The sequence below is a fragment of the Piliocolobus tephrosceles genome, unplaced genomic scaffold (assembly GCF_002776525.5).
Source record: "Piliocolobus tephrosceles isolate RC106 unplaced genomic scaffold, ASM277652v3 unscaffolded_33928, whole genome shotgun sequence".
Lineage (NCBI taxonomy): Eukaryota > Metazoa > Chordata > Mammalia > Primates > Cercopithecidae > Piliocolobus > Piliocolobus tephrosceles.
Genome location: NW_022317563.1, coordinates 3,719 through 23,602, shown reverse-complemented (window position 1 = coordinate 23,602; position 19,884 = coordinate 3,719). Strand labels below are relative to the sequence as shown.

Below are 19,884 nucleotides of genomic sequence, written 5' to 3'. Positions count from 1 at the left end.
GTGATTTCAACTCAGAAGAGAGTTTTTTCGCCTCTTTACAGCCCCCTTGCTGTGCAGGTGCACCTGCCCCCGGGGCCACAGGAAGCACAGGCAGCTGTTTGCTGATCAGAAAACTGCAGGCTCAGAACCACGTGATTTCTTTCCTGATTTATCCAAGATGTATCTTATTCATCAGCCAACATTTCCTGAGCACCTACTCTATGGAAGACACTTTGTAAGGACCAAGTAGATATTTCAGAACCTTTCTCCAAGACACATGTGGTATCAATGACATAAAGCAAGTGCAGGAACAGCCAGCAGGCGGGCCTCGCTGAGTACATGGCCGATGGGGTTGTGTGCTGTGCAGAGCCAGGCTGTGGCCCAGAGGTCCCCTCGCCCCCTGGGGCATGATGCTGGGGGCTTTCCCCTGTCTCTAACTGAGTGCCTACTGGGCTCCCTGAGACTTGTTCTGTTGTGGTGCTAATTTCTCAGATGAGGACCGGGACAGTAAGATCAAGGAACCTGCCTGAAGCCACACAGCTAGTAGGCAGCAGAGCTGGACACTCAAGTCCAGGCCTGCCTCTTTTCAAACCCAACTGTGCTGTTAACCCGCTCTGCGGGCAAGGAGTCAGAGTGGGGCTCCACACAGGATGTGGGGAGCCATGAGTCTGGCTACAAGGAGGGGCCAAAGATCCCAGTCACCAGACCGTGGAGCAGGTCAGGGTTGAACCAGCACAAGGCAACTTGAGGCTAGGCTGCTGAACACACCAAACTTCAGGAGCTTCTTAACAGCAGGAATGGGCTCTTCCAGGGCCCAGGCAGCTCCAGCCTCTTCTTCCAGGGAGTAGTGGGGTGTAAGACAAGGAACCCCAATGGGAGGGATTTTTTTTTCTGTCTTTTCATTCTTTTTTTTTTTTTTTTTTTGAGACAGGGTTTCACTCTGTCTTCCAAGCTGGAGTGCAATGGCAGAATCTCGGCTCACTGCAGCCTCAACCTCCCAGGCTCAAGCCATCCTCATGCCTCAGCCTCCCAAGTAGCGGGGACTACAGGCACGTGCCACCATATCAGGCTAATTTTTTATTTTTTGTAGAGATGGGGTCTCACTATGTTGCCCAGGCTGGTCTCAAACTCCTGGGCTCAAACCATCCCCCACTTCAGTCTCCCATAGGGAGTGGCATTTCTCATCTGCTTAATTTCTTATGAGCAAGCAATTGGAACTGCTCCTTTCCTTTTTCATAAGGAGCCGTGTCCCTTGAGGGAAGGCCACAGGCACTGGGGCCCTACAGCCTGGGATTCAGAATCTCAGGCCCTCACTTACCAGCTGTGTGGGCTGGGTAAAGTTACCCTGTCTGAGCCTTGGTTTTCTCACCTGGAAAATAGGGATTATAGTACTCAGCTCACAGGACTTTATAATCAGGTGTATATGACGTTTAGCAGGTGCCTGGCCTGTGTTCACATTGTAGGTGCAGGAAATACTCATCACTGACATGTCAGCACGAACAGCATAATTACTGTTCTTAACTTGAGGATGAGATAACGTGGATCTCCCCAAAATAATAATTTCCGAAGAGTCACTGTCGTGGATTTCCGCTCTTGCTCTCGTGCAGAGGTGGCATGTACAGTGATCATCTCTGATGCTGGTTACCAAAGACGACAATAACAGGGAATTGAGTGTGTTTTGGGGCAGGCAGATCTCTTCACCTTTGGAGTAATGGAACTGGGAGCTTTAAAGAACAAATTAAGGCACTTGGAGTGTCCGTTCCTAAAATGCAAAAAGGGAAATCGTGTTGCATAAAACCAGACATAGTTTAATTTAGCCATTTTCTTACTTTAGCTGTTAGTTATGAGGAGGGAAAAAAAGGGTAATAGTGAGTGAATGAATGAGTAAACCTGTTAAAGTGAATTAATTAAAAATAAAGCAAAGAGTTCAAAGACTTTCAGGGACTATTGACTTGGAGGCCCCTAGGAAATACGATTTGACCCAGGTGATTCCTTTCTACATTTCTTCCCAATAAACACAATGGACATCTCCCAACCAGCTCCAACAACATCTTTTCCAGCTGACTTACAACTTAGAAAAAGTCCAGCTTTAGAGAATTAAGTTAAAGCAGGGAGCGTTCAGATTCCAGACCATCCCTCCAGCAGCAGAAGCACAGTCCGATGGCACTTGCAGTCACTCTGTAGCCAACGCAAAAGCTCTGGCCCCTTGGTGACACTCGTCCGGCTCCTCTATCACTTGTGCCCACAAGAGCCACACCTGCAAACAGGACTGAGTCAGAGCTCAGGGAGCACTTCTGGGAGAGGGTCAGCACACCTGCAAACAGGACCGAGTCAGAGCTCAGGGAGCACTTCTGGGAGAGGGTGAGCAAAAAGCAGCAGCTGCACAGGTGGTACAGCCTCCGCCTGGCCAATACTGGCCGGCCTGCTGGGGTCAGTGTCCTGGCCAGCGCCTGCAGGGTAGGGTTGCTCGCACTCCAGCAGGGTCAGGGGACAGCTGCTTGAGGGATGCTGAGCCAGGCTCCTCCAGGACGCGATAGGGGTTTAATTTCTATAAATAGGTGGCTCTGGGGCAAGAATACTTAACCATGAACAGTCTTCATATTTGTGTTTTCTGTTACTCCTAAATAGAACTACTAGAACCAAACTTATTCTTGAAAGTGCCTTGATGGCATAACATGTCCACACTTTAAATTAGGTAACTAATCAAAGTTGTAAAGAGAATAGCTGGCAGGGCATGGTGGCTCACATCTGTAATCCCAGCACTTTGGGAGGCTGAGGAGGGCAAATCACGAGGTCAGGAGTTCGAGACCATCCTGGCCAACATGGTGAAACCCCCGTCTCTACTAAAAATACAAAACAATAGCTGGGCATAGTGGCGCGCACCTATAGTCCCAGCTACTCAAGAGGCTGAGGCAGGAGAATTGCTTGAACCCAGGAGGCAGAGGTTGCAGTGAGCCGAGATCATGCCACACGGCACTCCAGCCCAGGCGACAGGGTGAGACCCTGTCTAAAAAAAAAAAAAAAAAAAAAAAGAATAGCCCAGAAGTTCTTACCACTAAAAATTTAATCTTTACATTGCCAAAATTAAAAATGAATACACATATGAAAAATTAAGTTGCATACAGGACTAAATTTGGATATGTGCAGGAAAACTGTAACAAAACTAATGAGATGTTTGCTTCATAAAATATCTTTAAAGAAAATTCTAGACTCACACTTGTAACCCCAGAGTTTTGGGAAGCTGAGGTGGGAAAATCACTTAACATTGTTTGAGACTAACTGGGGCAACATAGTGAGAGACCCTGTCTATACAAAAAAATAAAAAATGAGCCCAGCATGGTGGCATGCAGCTATAATCCCAGCACTTTGGGAGGCTGAGGCAGGAGGATCACTTGAGCCCAGGAGTTCAGGGGTGCAGTGAGCTATGGTCATACCACTGCACTCCAACCTGGGCAACAGAGCAAGACCCTGTCTCTAAAATAAAAGTAATTTTAAAAAGAGATACAATTCTGTTTTGGGTATATACACTCAAGTCTCTTTGCAATGCTAGGATGTGATGTTGATTATTTAAGTGTGAATATGTATTTACACAATGTATTTGAGTGCTAACAGATTTCAAGGTCTTTATAAACTGTTATGATCTATTTGAAGCATATCTTTCCTCAGTAATCTATTTAGTGCAACAAATGTTCACTATTTGAAGAATGGGATTGCTATTCAAAGGCAAAGTGTTGTTGCTAAGTTAGCAGAAATTTCATCATTGTCTTGTTCATCATTATCTTGTTCGTCATTGTAGCCCAGAATCCTGAAGTCCCCACTCAGTGAGTATTTGTTGAATGCATGAATGAGTAAAGGGAATCTAGAGTGAGACACATTCTTACAGGTAGAGATTTGGATGTCTGTAACGACATCTAAAAGGCCCATTTGGCCTATAATTCCAGCACTTTTGGAGGCTGAGGTGGGAGGATCACTTGAGGCCAGGAGTTAGAGACCAGCCTGGGTAACATAGTGAGACCCATCTCTACAAAATGTTAAAAATAAAAATTAGCCAGGCATGGTGATGTAGTTCGAGACCATCCTGGCTAACATGGTGAAACCCCCATCTCTACTAAAAGTACAAAACAATAGCTGGGCATAGTGGCGGGCACCTATAATCCCAGCTACTCAGGAGGCTGAGGCAGGAGAATTGCTTGAACCCAGGAGGCAGAGTTGCAGTGAGCCGAGATCATGCCACACAGCACTCCTGGGACTACAGCATTCCTGTAGTCCCAGCTATTTGGGAGGCTGAGGCGGGAGGATCATTTGAGCCCAGGAGGCTGAGGCTGCAGTGAGCCATGATTGCGCCATTGAACTCCAGCCTGGGTGACAGAGGGAGACCCTGTAACCTCCCCATGACTGCTCTCCACACCAAGCAGTCTCATCTGCCTCCTGTGCTGCTCATGTTTACCGAGTGCCTGTGCGGTGCCAGCCATGGGGACCATCAGCTGTAGTCTTAGGAGCGCTGTGTGGCATGATCTCGGCTCACTGCAACTCTGCCTCCTGGGTTCAAGCAATTCTCCTGCCTCAGCCTCCTGAGTAGCTGGGACTATAGGTGCCCGCCACTATGCCCAGCTATTGTTTTGTACTTTTAGTAGAGACGGGGGTTTCACCGTGTTGGCCAGGCTGGTCTCGAACTACATCACCATGCCTGGCTAATTTTTATTTAATCCCGGCAGCAGCCCTGGTGACACACACGAAATCCCAGATTAGTTTATGCTCAAGTGATATGGCAGCAACTTAGCTCCTCATTTCTGACAGAACTTGAAAACTTCAAAGTTGTATTTTTTTACTAGAATAGTTTTAACAGCCTGCAGTTTTCCCTTTGTACTTAAAGCTGGCCCTGCTAGTGTTTTTAATATCTTTCCCCTGCCAGCTAATCTTTTGCCGAAGAGTGGCGTAATATGGAAAATGCGTTTGTGTCTGTGTGAGCCCTTGGTCCTGCTCTGGCAGTCACCAAATACTTTTCTTTTTTGTAAGAGAGTCTCACCCTGTCACCCAGGCTGGAGTGCCATGACACAATCATGGCTAACTGCGGTCTCAGACTTCTAGGCTCAAGTGATCCTCCTGCCTCAGTCTCCCAAGTAGCTAAGACTACAGGTGTGCAACACCACGCCAGGCTAATTTCTTTAAAGTATTTTAGAGGTGGGGTCTTGCTCTGTTGCCTGGGCTGGTCTTGAACTCCTGACCTCAAGCAGTCCTCCCAGAGTGTTGGGATTACAGGCATGAGCCACTCACCCGGCCTCACCAAATAGTTTGAAGAAATTATTCTGTTGCACACTTGGAGTGATCTGCCGCCCCCTCCCGGATGACAGGTCTTTTTCTCAGGGCACCAAGAGGGCCCCTCAGATCCTTTTCCCCCCCGTTGGAAGCTCTGAGTCAGGAGCTGGAAGGAAAGTGATTTCTCTCTTCTCCTGGGCGTGACCAACCTTCCCTCCAGGTGCCAGTGGTTTCTCCCCAGCCCCAGGCCTGAGGCTGTCTCTTTGCCACTGGTCCTCGCAGGCCCTGGGGAAGTGAGCCGGGCATTTGCTTCTCCTCAGGTGTGTCAGCTGCTGACCTGTCCCTCTGCCGTTCTGTGTTTGCAGTGGGAAGTCGCCAGAAGGGGGAGCACTCGGTGAGGGCGGCTGGCAAAGAGAAGTGCGTCTACTTCTTCTGGCAAGGCCGGCACTCCACAGTGAGTGAGAAGGGCACGTCGGCGCTGATGACGGTGGAGCTGGACGAGGAAAGGGGGGCCCAGGTGAGTCCTGGGGAGCTCTGCACCCCAGGGACTGAGAGGAGCGTCCTCTCCTGGGAGCCGATGGCGCTCGGCCTGGTCCCTCCCAACATGATTCTGATAATGGAAGACCGTGTCACCTAAAGCACTTCAGTCCTGGTCTGGCTTCTGCAGATTTCAGGCTATGCCTCCCATTTCTTTCTTCCTCCCACTTTTTGTAAGATGATCCCAGAGAAATTGTTGTATCTGCAACTAGGAAATCCACATGACAAGTGCAGATGGCCGATGGGTGACTTTGAAAGGTTTCCACCTAACCAATCAAAGCACTGTGTGTAAAACAAAGAGATGCCATCATCCACTTCTCACAATGGTGGTGATTTTTTAAAGAACAGATCCAGGGCCAGCTGGCAAGGCCTCAGTAGGATGAGGATGCTGTGTTTTGGGTGAGAAGTGTAACTTGAGCAGCCATCCTGAAATTTCGTCACGAGAACCTTAAAACTTTGATCAGTTGTTCCATGTACGCGAATCTACCTGAAGGAAGTATCAGGTGAATGTAAGGACCGGGAACGACCATCACCTGTATTCACGGCAGCCTGAGTGGGTTTTCTGGAACAGGTCAGACTGGGTCACTCCCTTGCTGTCTGCCACACACACTGCAGTCTAAGCGGCTTCCCGGGGCTCCAGCACCTTCACTGTGGGCCCCGGGCACCTCTCCAAGCTCCTCCTGCTCCTCTCCTCCACCCAGGCCACTCCAGCCTCTTCCTGTTCCACGAACCACCTCCTTCCACTCACCTCCTGCCCTATGCCTCATTCCACTGTCGGGAAACTTGCCCTGCCTACTCCATACTGCCTCTACATACGGACCCCTGTGTACTGCCTCTTATGAGGCAGGTTTCTGTTCAAATGTCACCCGAACCCCGGCTCTATCCAGAGCCTTCTCATTCTCCCATCATTCTCAGTCCCTGCACTTGATCCCTTTATTTTCACAGCACTTCTCACCACCTAAAGCTACATGATCCCCCAGGAGCACGTGCAGCCCTGGCCTTACAACCCCATGGCCTTCTAACCCCAGGGCCTGCGTCGTGCCTGGCAGGGACTGCTGCCCAGATCCGAGGCCTACAACATGTCTCTAACGTTCGGATGATCTCTGGCTGAGTCTCGTCCGCTCAGTACAGAGTACCAGCAATTAAGATTTAACTCTGGGATTCTTCGACCACAGGACAATGCCATGTGCAAATCTCTTTATTCTCCTGGATGAATGATTAACAATAGCAGGAAGGAGGACTGCAGAGACATTCTGGCCAGAAATAGATCCACACTCACCCAGCCTTCCACTGTCCCAAGAACCAATCATGTTCCCTAAAAAATATTTTCTACTGTGGACTATATTTTAGAAATGGTATTGGCAACAGTTGCATTTTAATTTATTCTTAATAATCATTTCAACTACCCCTTTTTTTTAAATTAATTAATTGATTTTTTTTTTTTTTTTTGAGATGGAGTCTCACTCTGTCGCCCAGGCTGGGGTGCAGTGACGCAATATCGGCTCACTGCAAACTCCTCCTCCCAGGTTCACACCATTCTCCTGCCTCAGCCTCCCGAGTAGCTGGTACTACAGGCGCCCACCACCACACCAGGCTAATTTTTTTTTTTTTTTTCAGTAGAGACGGGGTTTCACCGTGTTAGCCAGGAAGGTCTTGATCTCCTGATCTCATGATCTGCCTGCTTCAGCCTCCCAAAGTGCTGGGATTACAGGCGTGAGCCACCGCACCAGGCCCCCTTTATTTTTTTTTTGTAAAGACCATGAATGAAAATGCTTTTATCATGCCTTCAAAATCAGCCTCAGAGTTTGAGTCTTAATCTCTCTCATTTGAGCATTTTACCTGTTACCAATCCAGTGGATGGAGAATCATTTTATTTGTATTTGTATTATTTTTTTGAGACAGGGCCTCACTCTGTCACCCAGGCTGGAGTGCAGTGGCACCATCACCGCTCACTGCAGCCTTGACCTCCCAGGCTCCATCAGTCCTCCTTCCTTAGCCTCCTGGGCAGCTGGGACTTCAGGCGTGCACCACTACAGGTGTGAGCCATGATCCAACCCTGGAAAATCATTTTAGATATGAAATACTGCCAAGAAATGACAATTGGTTATGCAAAATGGGCACTGAGATTGAAAAATTAACTCACAGTGAGAAATGCTTCCCCTCAGTGCCCCCTGACTACCAGCTCCAGGAAACATTTCCTCTTTAAGGAACGGTGTCCTAGAGGGAGGTGACGCAACCCTAACATTATTCATGGTGCAGATAACACCTGAAGGAAAAGCCTTCTCTAACAGCAAGGGAGAGGCTGAGTGGACTGCTGGGGTGGCCGCAAACTGTATATTTTCCCTAGAATGATTACCAAGTCAGCGATGAGTCATTCTCATTGCTGAGAGCTATCCTGTTAAGAATGTGTTTATATCAGTCTTGCGGCATCAGTAACCACAGAATACCATTAAAATATCAGCAGTCATGTTTTAAAAGAATATTCCTTGACAGAACAACATTCAGTAAAGAAAATGAGGCTGTACATCAATATAAAGCAAGGCTCCGATTTTGTTTAGGAAAAGAAGACCCTCCCTGGGTAACACCCTGAGAGGAGGCCGCACACGGCAGTGTTCGCAGAGCTTCTCTTTAGGCCATGGTGTTAGCACTGGCTTTTGTTTGTACATCTTGATATTTTTCAGATTCTCCATGAGAGGCAGGTATTGTTTTTAGGACTTTGAAAGCCCCATGCCCATTACCTATTTACCTCTGTTTAAATTGGAAGGTCCAGGTTCTCCAGGGAAAGGAGCCCCCCTGCTTCCTGCAGTGTTTCCAGGGGGGGATGGTGGTGCACTCCGGGAGGCGGGAAGAGGAAGAAGAAAATGTGCAAAGTAAGTCACTTTTACTGCTGGAATTCGACTTTGCCTTTCCCTCTCTTGGAAGGAATTTTTACAAGCTGGGGGCTGAAAGTGAGTCTGTCTTCATCGTTGTGGCTCTACCTCTGAAAGCCTCCTGATGTTTGCCTGATAACTCAGCTCTGTGGGTGTTTGTGACCCGCCTCTCTCTGGAGGATTTACTTGGGGATTCACCTTTGCACGCAGGAGGCTGGAAGGTGGTCTCCCCTCCTCTGTCTGCTGTTTTTAGGAGGAAAGAAAACTCAGTGGTTCTTCTACTATAAATTATGAAAATGTTGTTGACCAGCACCCCCCACAAAAAAAAAAAAAAAAAAATCTTAGCTCTAGAGCCTTTGAAAATATGCCTGTTGTAGAACTTGTTGTATAAATCTTGGAAACATGATTTTTCTACGTTGTGAACTTCAGATCACCTGCTTCTAACTACATAAGAACCCACTTTTTGGGCTGGCAGGAAGGCCTGATGCCTCAGTGCTTGGCAGGGCTCCCTGCGCAGTGCCTCAGCCCCTCTAGTCCCCTAAGTCCCTGGCCCTGGATGGAGGTGCCTGCCGTGGGCGGCACAGCGGGCACCAGGAAGGGCGGCGTTTGCTGCCACTTGCTCACGTCCTAACTCCTCCGCGCCGCTGGTGCCCCCTGCAGGTGAATGGCGGCTGTACTGCGTGCGCGGAGAGGTGCCCGTGGAAGGGAATTTGCTGGAAGTGGCCTGTCACTGTAGCAGCCTGAGGTCCAGGACTTCCATGGTGGTGCTCAACGTCAACAAGGCCCTCATCTACCTGTGGCACGGATGCAAAGCCCAGGCCCACACGAAGGAGGTCGGAAGGACCGCCGCGAACAAGATCAAGGAACAGTGAGTGTTGTGTCTGCGACGAGGCCCCCACGCACGGGGCTTCCCAGAGGGACGGGGCAGGCTCGGGGCTACCAAGACTCCCAGCAGATCCCAGGCTGCTGAAAGTGACTGCAGCAGGGGATGGCTGGGAACGTGGTCGGGGGCCTCTGACATTCCAAGCAGAGAGGACACACATCTCAGTCCAGACCTCCGACTTGGGGGCCGCTCTCGCGGTCTGAGGGTTTACCTGGCTGGGTGAGCTGATGCAGGTGGGGAGCCAGGGAGTGATTCTCGCAAGCACTCTGGGTTCTTTCTTCATAGTTGCCGTTCTGCTTTTGGATGAGAAGCCTGGGGGCCTTTGATATTTAAAGGGAGCACATTTCAAATACCTGTTAGGGATTTTGAGTGTTCCTTTGCCAGAACAGCGGAGTGTTAAAAAGCTAAAGAAGAGGGTGAGAAACTACCACGTGTGTCACACGATAAGATGTCCCCCATTCTGGAGAGCAGCCCCTAATGGGGAGGGATCGGACTCTCCGGGCACTTCCCGGGTACAGCACTTCCAGGTTGGGTTTTCTTCCCCTCCCAGGCAGGCACCTGCCCTTGGCCACTTGCAAAGGCTCAGCACACTGTGAGACAGCACTGAGTGGGGACCTTGGGGAAGAGGGGAAGCGGAAGGGCAGTGAAGGCCACAGCCCAGGGAGGACGCTGTGGTGGCCAGCCCTGCGCTAGGGTGGTCTGCTGCTGTGGCTCTGTGCTTTCAAGCCACACAGGCAAAATAAACATTGCAAGCTGCCAAAGAAACCCAGTGTCACCCAGGCATTCAGGAGGTAACTGAGACCTGTGAGGACCTCAGTGAGTAAAAGTGAAGAGCTTCCTAGGGGCACAACATGCCACCAGAGTTTGACTTGGTGAACCCCATTCTCTGGGTTCTGGAACAGGGCAGTGGCCCCTGTGTCCGCTCTGAAAACACACTACACAGAGAGGGCAGAGAAGAGAACAGAGCAGGTCACCTCTCCACAGAGAGGCAGATGTGAAACAGGATGTTTCATCTGAAAACACCACCTGCGGGCTAGGGCACGGGGAGGGGTGAGAAATCACGTGCCCTGAGGTGGCCCAAGGCATTTGGGGCCCATCAGAGGGTTTACTTGGACCACTGAAGAAAAGAAAAACAACGAAGAGCTCATTCACATGTTCACTCAGTAAACATTTACTGAGTACCCGATGGCGCCAAGCAATCTGGACTTACAGGACTTACCCTACAAGTCTTGGAAAAATGGTTTTTCTACATCATAAACTTTGGGCAACCTGCTTCTCACTCCAGAAGGACTGGCGTTAGGAACTGGGGACTTGGTGGTGAATAAGCCCAAGTCTCTGTCCTCATGAAGTTCATGTTCTAACAGGAGAGAAAGACAAGAAATAGTCAATATGTATTGTTCTATATAAAAATGTGTGTAATTTTCATGACACATTAGATGTGATTAAACATCCCTCCCTAGGGGCAAGTCAGCTTCCCCTCCTCCACCACACACACTCAGAAACCGCAGAGCACTTTTCCATTCATGAGGAAGAATTGCTTTTCCTTAGAAAGTAGAAGAGACGGTGAACTAATCTGCAGGTTTAGTTTTGAATAATTTTATGTCTGTACCCCATATATGTATGTACCTACTATTAGTATATACCCACAGATATTAAAATTTTAAATTTGAAAAAAGCAGACAATAACAAGTATTGGCAAGGATGTGAAAATTGGAACCCTTACACATTACTGGGGAGGTTGTAAAACAGTACAGCCGCCTTGGAAAACAGTCTAGCAATTTCTCAAAAGATTTAACCATACAGTTACCATATGACTAGCAACTCTACTAGATATCTACCCAAGAGAAATGAAAACACTTATACGTGAAGGTTTATAGCAATGTTAGTCATAGTGGTCAAAAAGTGGAAATAACCCAAATATCTACCAACACATTAATGGATGAAAAAAATGTGGCAAAGCCATACACTGGAACATTATGCTGCCATAAAAAAGAATTCAGTACTGATACATACTATAACATGGATGAACCTTAAAAACATCACATAAAGTTAAAAAACTCAGTCACAAAAGAACATATATAATTCCATCTGTATGAAATGTCCAGAACAGGCAAGTCCATACATACAGAAGTAGATTAGTGGGTTCTGAGGACCAAGGACGGGGGAAATGCAGAGTGACTGCTAACAGGTACAGGGCTTCCTTTTCCAGGAGATGAAAACGTTCTGAAACTAGTGATGACAGTTGCACAACTCTGTGAATATACTAAAATCTGTACACATAAAAAGAGTGAATTTTATGACATGTGAATTATATCTCAATAAAGCTATTATAAAGCTGTTATCATAATAGTAATAATAATTTTGGGTCGCCAGCGCTCTCTAGACTTATAAAGAACTCTTGGAGTTTCTCCCTTGCAGATGCCCTCTGGAAGCAGGACTGCATAGTAGCAGCAAAGTCACAATACACGAGTGTGATGAAGGCTCCGAGCCACTCGGATTCTGGGACGCCTTGGGAAGGAGAGACAGGAAAGCCTATGATTGCATGCTTCAAGGTAATGTGGCATCTACAGCCTGCGATCTGGCTTTTTTGTTTATTTTTGGAAACAAGAGTCTTGCTCTGTTACCCAGACTGGAGTATAGTGGTGCGATCACAGCTCACTGCAGCTTCCACTTCCTGGGCTCAAGTGATCAGCCTGCCTCAGCCTCCCAAAATGCTGGGATTGCAGGCTTGAGCCACTGTGCCCCATTCATGTTTTATCTTAATTCTTCAGTCTGTCTGAAATCTAGTGTGATGAGTATTATGTCCAGCTGATTGGACAGTATTTTTCTTCCCAGGGGTGAGTTTAACTTGGACACCAAGACTTCAAATTCCCACTGGCGAATCAGCTCCCAAGGCTTCCTGGGGACCAAGCCATCTTCCAGGGTCTTAGGGACTCAGGGCACCATTTTCTTTCTTTCCTCATAGCTGCCACCTGAGAAACAGCAGTCCTCTGGGTGTTGGAGTGGGACCTGGGGAAGGAAGCCAGCCTCTTACCCCTTTCCAGAGCCCTTCAGTCATTATCCTGCTTGGAAATACAAAGGCCGTGTCTGTATAGAATAGGCACTCCCGTTCACCGGGGTGAGGTTAGGTGTGTATATGGGTGCTTTCCCAGCTGTTCTCAAAATAGATGAACATAAGAAGGAAAGAGAACTTTTGTTAAGCAGTTCCAACAAGCCAGACACCAGCCAGCACCTTACATATAGTAACTCCGTTAGTACAACCCAACACTCTGCCATTTTTACAGATGAGGAAACTGAGGCATACAGAAGTTAATCAAGTTGCCCAAGGCTGGGCAGCAGTGGAGTATCCTCATAACTGCTTCATAATACTCTGCCCCTCAATATTTATAAACTTTTATATAGCTTTTTAAACATAATGCCTAGAAGACGTTTGAAATTATGGAGAAGTTAAAAAAAGAAATGAAGTCACTTATAACACATTTCTCAGATGTAACAGAATTCACATTTCTCTATGCTATAATATAATATCTATTTTAAAAAATAATATGTGGATCTGTTTTGTAACCTGCTTTTTTCCTTTATTATGAATAATTTCCCAAGTTATTAAAATTTAGATATCTAATGGCTATGAGATATTCTATTATTCTGTGAATAGATGCCACTCTCTACCTGACAGTCTCTGGCAGCTGGGGAGTTGAGTTGTTTCTTGTTTCTGATTTTTCTCCCTTATATAATAATGCAGTTTGAATACTTTTAAAAATAATCCTATACATTCATTCCTAATTGAGAGGAATTCCTAGATGTGGAACTGCCGTGCTAATTATGAAAGTCTGATAGCATGTATCAGCTCAGGCCAAGTTTTATTCTCACTCGCAATATACAAAAGCGTTCATTTCTCAACACAATCATAAATTCAGCATATTATCTTTTTCCTCTTTGCCAAATTGATGAAAGGAGACAGATAGCTAAGCATTGTTTTGTTTTACTTGGAAGTACATGTATATGTATATTTATGTTATATAACATATATGCATATTTGTGTTACATATGTATATGTGATGTACACATACATATATCTGTGTATATATATGCATATGTATCTATAGATATTTTTTAGCCATTTTAATTTCTACTTTGGTGAGTGTCCTATTTGTGTCTTTTGCACATTTTATTATTTTTTCCTTGTGTATGTCCCTTCATGTATTAAGGATATTAACTAGTTGCTGTATTACAAATATTTCCCATTTGTTACTTGGTTTTTCTTTTCTTTTTAATTTTGCATTGTTGTTTTTCATTTTTATATAATCAGTGCATTATTTTTCCTTTTGATTCATTCTTTTACTATTGCAATTGCTAAAAGGCCTTCTCCACCTTGAAGCTCAGCTAAATCCTACCTGTGTTTCCACAGTGCTTTGAATTCATATTTTACATTCATTCTTCATCTGGAATTTACTTTGATGCACATGACATCTTCAGCTTTACTCTCTTTTCTTTCAAAGATCCTGGAAGTTTTAACTTCGCACCCCGCCTGTTCATCCTCAGCAGCTCCTCTGGGGATTTCGCGGCCACGGAGTTTGTGTATCCTGCCCGAGCCCCCTCTGTGGTCAGTTCCATGCCCTTCCTGCAGGAAGATCTGTACAGTGCGCCTCAGCCAGGTAAGGCCTGCCGGGGGCAGCTATGCTGAGCATTAGAAGGCACATCTTCCAGAAAGCCTTTTGATTTTATGCTGGTATTTATTAAGCAGCTTCTGTTTGCCAAGTACACTCCCAGAACACCCAGAACATGTGCTTACATTCATTTCATCCTCACCCCTACACCAAAAGGAAGGAGAGTGAAATCAGCCACACTTTATAGCATAAGGAACGAGACTTAGTCACTTAACCCACCCAAAGACATCAGCTAAGAACAGGTTGAGTACCACAGTGGCAGGCCTGGCGTCTCTGCTTTTCTCCCAGCCTTCCTCTCAGTCTTGTTGCTGCATGGTCACCAGTCAACTACCATTGCTCCAGCCATCATGTTTGCATTCAAGATAGAAAGAGAAAGAAGTGGGGAGGAAAAAAGGCCACTTAATAGCCACATCAGATAAAGCACATGTTTTCCCAGAAGCCCCGAGCAGACTTCTGCTTACATCCCATTGGCCAGAGCCTGTCACATGGCCACCCCCAGCTGCAAGGGAGCCTGGGGAAGCAAATGGCAGAGGAGAAGGGTGTTGGGGTATTGGCTAAGTTAGCCAGGGAACAGGGTCTGCCATACCAAGGTTCCACAGCAGAGCCAAGACTCCAGCCCAGGTCTTCTGATCCCAAGGTGAGGGCTCTGTGCCCTCATTCTGGTTGGGAAAGTCACGAGAGACTGGGCTTGACAGCCCCTCCCGCCTGCCCTCCAACGAAGCCAAGGTCAGCTTGCCTCTCAGTTTGTGTTTGTTGCTTCTCACATTACAAGAGACTGGAGCTGCAGCCAGGGACCTCACCTTGCACTGAGAGCCCAGGGCACCACTGGAAGTTTGACCAGTGCACATGTCATGCTTGGAAAATCTTAGCCATCAGAAAGAGAGGCTGTGCCCACGCCCTTCATCCTGGGGCTCAGGGCGGGTTATCAATCTCCACTGGGCTTTTAAAGTGTGGCTTTCACAGAATCCCGAAATGCATGCCAGGAAAGGACACACGGTGAGCCAACCAGCAACAGTGAGAGGCGTTTTGCCACGTGGAGTAAGAGTCAGGCTGACAATTTGAGGAGGAGAAAAAGTTAGGATGAAAAGGCAGTAGAACAATTTTGATTTTTATTTCATTTTATATTTTTTAGAGGCAAGGTCTCACTCTGTCATCCAGGCTGGAGTGCAGTGGTGCAATCATGGCTCACTGCAGCCTGGAACTCCTGGGCTCAAGCGATCCTCCCTCCTTAGCTTCCTGAGTAGCTGAGACTACATGCATGCACCACCATACCTGGCTAATTTTTTTTCTTTTTGTAGAGATAGGGTCTCATCATGTTGCCCAGGCTGGTCTTCAACCTCTGGGCTTGAGCAGTCGTTCCTTCTCAGCCTCCCAAAGCACTGGGATTACCGGCATGAGCCACCACTCCTGGCCACAGTTTTGATGTTTAAAGCCCATTTCTCTGTAAGAGAACCACGAGCTCACCTCACTGCTAAGCAGTCGCGCGCAGGGCAGGAACGCCTCTGACCTGTCTGCCGTGAGAGGTGTGCTCCAGTGTCGATTGTGCTCTTTGGAGATACGTGGTGCTAACAGCCCCTTGAGTGGCACATGCATTATCCCTTCCACTCTTAGCACAGTCCTGCCAGTATCCAGAAGGGCCAGGGGCTTGAGCTGGGGCAAAGGGAGGAGGACCTGGAGGACGAGGAATGAAAGAGACTAACTCCTTGACGCCACTCCTCTCTGCCTAGAGGCTTCCCCCAGTTGACCTTTCAAAGAGCTGGGGTGTCCTGGGTTTCTGTTTGCCCCTTTGCCCCTGGTTTGACGGCCAAGGGGGTTTCCCCCGTGACACAGCAGCGGGGAGGAACAGCATCCACTAGCTTTGGGGAGGAGTGAGCTGGAAGTGTCCGTGAAGGAGCTCCTGACGGTCAGGGTCTGTCCCTGCCCTCACAGCGCTTTTCCTTGTTGACAATCACCACGAGGTGTACCTCTGGCAAGGCTGGTGGCCCATTGAGAACAAGATCACTGGTTCTGCCCGCATCCGCTGGGCCTCCGACCGGAAGAGTGCAATGGAGACTGTGCTCCAGTACTGCAAAGGTGAGGCTCCCTCTAACGCACCTGCAACACAGAACAGATAGGGAAGCCCCTCAGGCACACCCAGCCAGGAGACCCCCTTCCCTTTCTGCGTGTGTAAGCCAGCATCCATAAAGCCTGGCAGGTGGTAATGAAACCAATTTTTTCCACTTTAACTTTCTGAGATGTATTAACTTTTAGATTAGCGCATTCTCAGCTGCCAGCTTGAAGAATAACTAGTTTTTCTGTCTGATATTATGAGGCTAACTTGTTACCCTCAAGGATAAAGGCTTACTGTGGAATGCCCCAGGCAGATTAAAACCCCACTGTACTCAGGGTTGATCACGCTGAGAGACAAGTTGGCCTCTGCCGTTTACATTATCTGCAGGCACTACCATGCTGTTGGAGGTCTTCTCCAAGCAGTGAATGGCCATTGCCAACTTTTTTATTATTCATTATTATTTTTAGTATTATATCCAAAGAGAAATACCCATAGTAAGTTCGTGGTTCTTTACTATACACATGAAATTTCCAGTCTTTTATATAAAATGAAAATGCCAGTGATTAATATCTTATTTAATTTTTACGGTCTCATTGATACAACTAGTTTAATGTCGCTGAGTATGTGCAATTGATTCTCTTCCTGAAAAACTCTTTAGCAATAAGTAACATATGAAACCTTCCACCCAATGTTATAGTGAATGTGGATGTATAAGATGCTGTCGTTCGCTGTCAGTCATATTGGAGTTAATCCCGTGGTAGGAAGGCAGAGGGAAGGCACCACAGTGAATTCAGGAGGAAGAAAATGCTCCACCCAGAAGCTGCAGACAGAGGAGCTCTCCCTTCCAGGAATACAGAGCGTTTTGTTAGGTTCAAGAAGTATAGACTCAGGTTGATTATAGGTTACTATTGTAGTCACAGGCATGAAACTAACATCTTACGTAAACATTATCCATGTGTTGTTATGAACTACTTGTAACTTGCATTTTAAGCGTGAAGTCATGAGTTCTGACAAAGAAGAAAACATTTCAAGGGAAATCAGTGAAAGACAGGGTCTCCCTTGGGTCTACTGACGTTGTGTTCTGTGTAACTACAGGGAAAAATCTCAAGAAACCACCCCCCAAGTCTTACCTTATCCATGCTGGCCTGGAGCCCCTGACATTCACGAATATGTTTCCCAGCTGGGAGCACAGGGAGGACATTGCTGAGATCACAGAGATGGTGAGCACGCTTTCCTGCCCTGTGAAGGTGGTTCCTGCACCTTTTGGATTATGGGTTGACTTTTTTTGGGGAGAACATCCAGTTGCACTGTCAAAGTGGGAAAATATTTTTCCTTTTGTAAATCTTAACAAGTCGACATAGAATTTGCTTAGGAAGAAGAGAAGTCTAATGGAAAATCAATTAACTATTTTAGTAATTTTTTACACATGATACCTAAATTTTAAAAATTTAGGTGAGTTTAATCATGCTGACTATATGTGTACATAAAAGCCACGAACTCTTCATTCTGTTTGCCAAGAACCTGTTGCTTGGCATTGCTTGTCTCCAGTGTCCATGTGATGTGCAACCAAACCCTCATGTTTCAGACGTTAACCTTGTATAGAGGGGACACAAACGAAATCTGATGAATTAATGTGTTCAGATAACCGAATGAATGGATGTACTGCAACTCACTTATGATAAGGTATCGCTCAACATCTCATTAATATTGTCTTTTATGAGACCACCTGGTATTTCCACATGAGCCATTTATCATAACTTCTGTCTACCAAAATATATTATTATCTAGAATGTTTTCTTTTCCAACCACACAGGAAAGAATTTTACTATAGCTATGTTGAATTTCTTATTTATGAGCTATTAACATTGCTAGCAATAGCAAATCCAAGGATTTGTTTTGATTTGGTGAGAGATAGGGTTTTTTTAACCATTTTGATTTTTTTTTACCATGTAGGAGCGCTGCTTTGCTTGGGGAAATGACCCAAGTGTATCTTATAGGAAATTCGAGTAATTTCAAACAGAGTCTACTTCTGCGTAGCAATGGAGAGGGCCTGTGGGGTAGTACAGACGTCACTGCTCACCCTAACCTGTCTCCCTGGAGCCAAATGGACTTGATGTACACAGGGAAGGGGCTGACTGCGGCCTGGTCTCAGCCACTGCTGGCTTTTTGATACTGTCTGAGAGGCCTGATGGTTGGTTTCCTGAGAAAGGAACTCAGATAAGACAAACATAACTTTCTCGAATTTCAAGACTAGGAGAGTTAATTTTGAGGTTTATTCCAAATAAACCAGCAAGTTATACAAATAATTAACATTCCCCAGGTGTTCACTCTGCACTAGGCACATCTCCAAGCACTTTACACTGATTTTCTCATTTATCAGAACAGTCCATCAAGATCTATCTTATTTTTATCCCCATTTTACTGGTGTGGGGGCAGAGGTACAAAAACACGAAGTCACTTGGCCAAAGTGACTTCAGTGAGTGGAGGAGTCAGTACTCAGATGCAGGCAAAATCATCCAAAACCCACCTCTTCTTTTTTTAGAGAAAGGATATTGCTTTGTCACCCAGGCTGCAGTGTGGTGACTCAATCATGGCTCACACAAACCTTGCACCCTTGAGTTCAAACGACCCTTCCACCTCAGCCCCCCAAGTAGGTAGAACTACAGGTGCACACCTCCATGCCTAGCCTATTTTTATATTATTTATAGAGACAGGGTCTCATCATATTGCCCAAGCTGGTCTCCAACTCCTGGGTTCAAGGAATCTTCCCACCTCAGCCTCCTAAAGTGTTGACATCACAGGCACAAGCCACTGCACCCAGCCCAAAACCCACCTCTTGACCACCAGTCTGCCCCATGTATTTCTAATACGAGCAGCAGTTCTTAGTCATGCATTCCCATCATCCACCCACCCAAAAGGAGAGCAGCCAATCTGGGGTCCCAAGTTTAATGGAGGACGAGAATTTACCCAGAATAGTTTGCTCATATTAAATTCACACAGTGGTTAAAAAAAAAAAAAAAATGGTTCTGCTCCAGAATATTCTAGATGCATTTTCTGACCTTCTTTTTCTATTGCAGATTAAGAAATGGAGCTGGGGGAGGGAAGAGGGATGTGATTTCTTTTCAGGTTATTTTTTAACATTTTTAAACAAATTCCATTATTTGGAGGCTTCTGGTGTTTAGACTTCAAGTCTACTAGTCTTAATCTGTAATTCACTCATGGAAAAGTCCCTAAACATTTTTCCAGAGACAGTTCTGAAACAGAGTTTGTTTGAAACTCTGTGACAAGGTGAGAAAACATCTAAAAGTCAGAGAAAGACTCCGTCTCTCCAAAAAAGTTTTTAAAATACACTAGGTGGGCGTGGTGGCACATGCCAATAGTCCCAGCTACTCCAGAGGCTTGAGGTGGGAAGACTGTTTGAGTCCAGGAAGTTAAGGCTGCAGTGAGCTATGATCGAGCCACTGCCCTCTAGCCTGGGTGACAGTGAGACACTCTCTCTAAAAAATAACATTTGAGGTCAAGTGTGGTGGTTCACACCTGTAATCCCAGTAGGAGGATTGCTTGAGGCCAGAAGTTTGAGACCAGCCTAAGCAATATAGCAAGACCCAGTCTCTACCAAAAAAAAAAAAAAAAAAAAAAAAA

At 46.4% G+C, this 19,884-nt stretch overlaps 1 protein-coding gene across 1 annotated transcript in view; it reads left to right on the top strand.

Annotated features, from left to right (window-relative positions):
- Positions 1-57: 57 nt before the first annotated feature.
- The window catches only part of LOC111534939 (supervillin-like), a gene marked incomplete at its 5' end in the record, with an annotated part of 21,630 nt that continues 1,803 nt past the window's right edge, over positions 58-19,884 (top strand). The window contains 8 exons of the mRNA XM_026452341.2: positions 58-131; positions 5,556-5,752; positions 8,537-8,642; positions 9,303-9,510; positions 11,944-12,077; positions 14,025-14,180; positions 16,122-16,265; positions 17,338-17,462. Coding sequence (XP_026308126.2) covers positions 58-131; positions 5,556-5,752; positions 8,537-8,642; positions 9,303-9,510; positions 11,944-12,077; positions 14,025-14,180; positions 16,122-16,265; positions 17,338-17,462 — 1,144 coding nt within the window. The remainder of the gene's footprint in view (positions 132-5,555; positions 5,753-8,536; positions 8,643-9,302; positions 9,511-11,943; positions 12,078-14,024; positions 14,181-16,121; positions 16,266-17,337; positions 17,463-19,884) is intronic.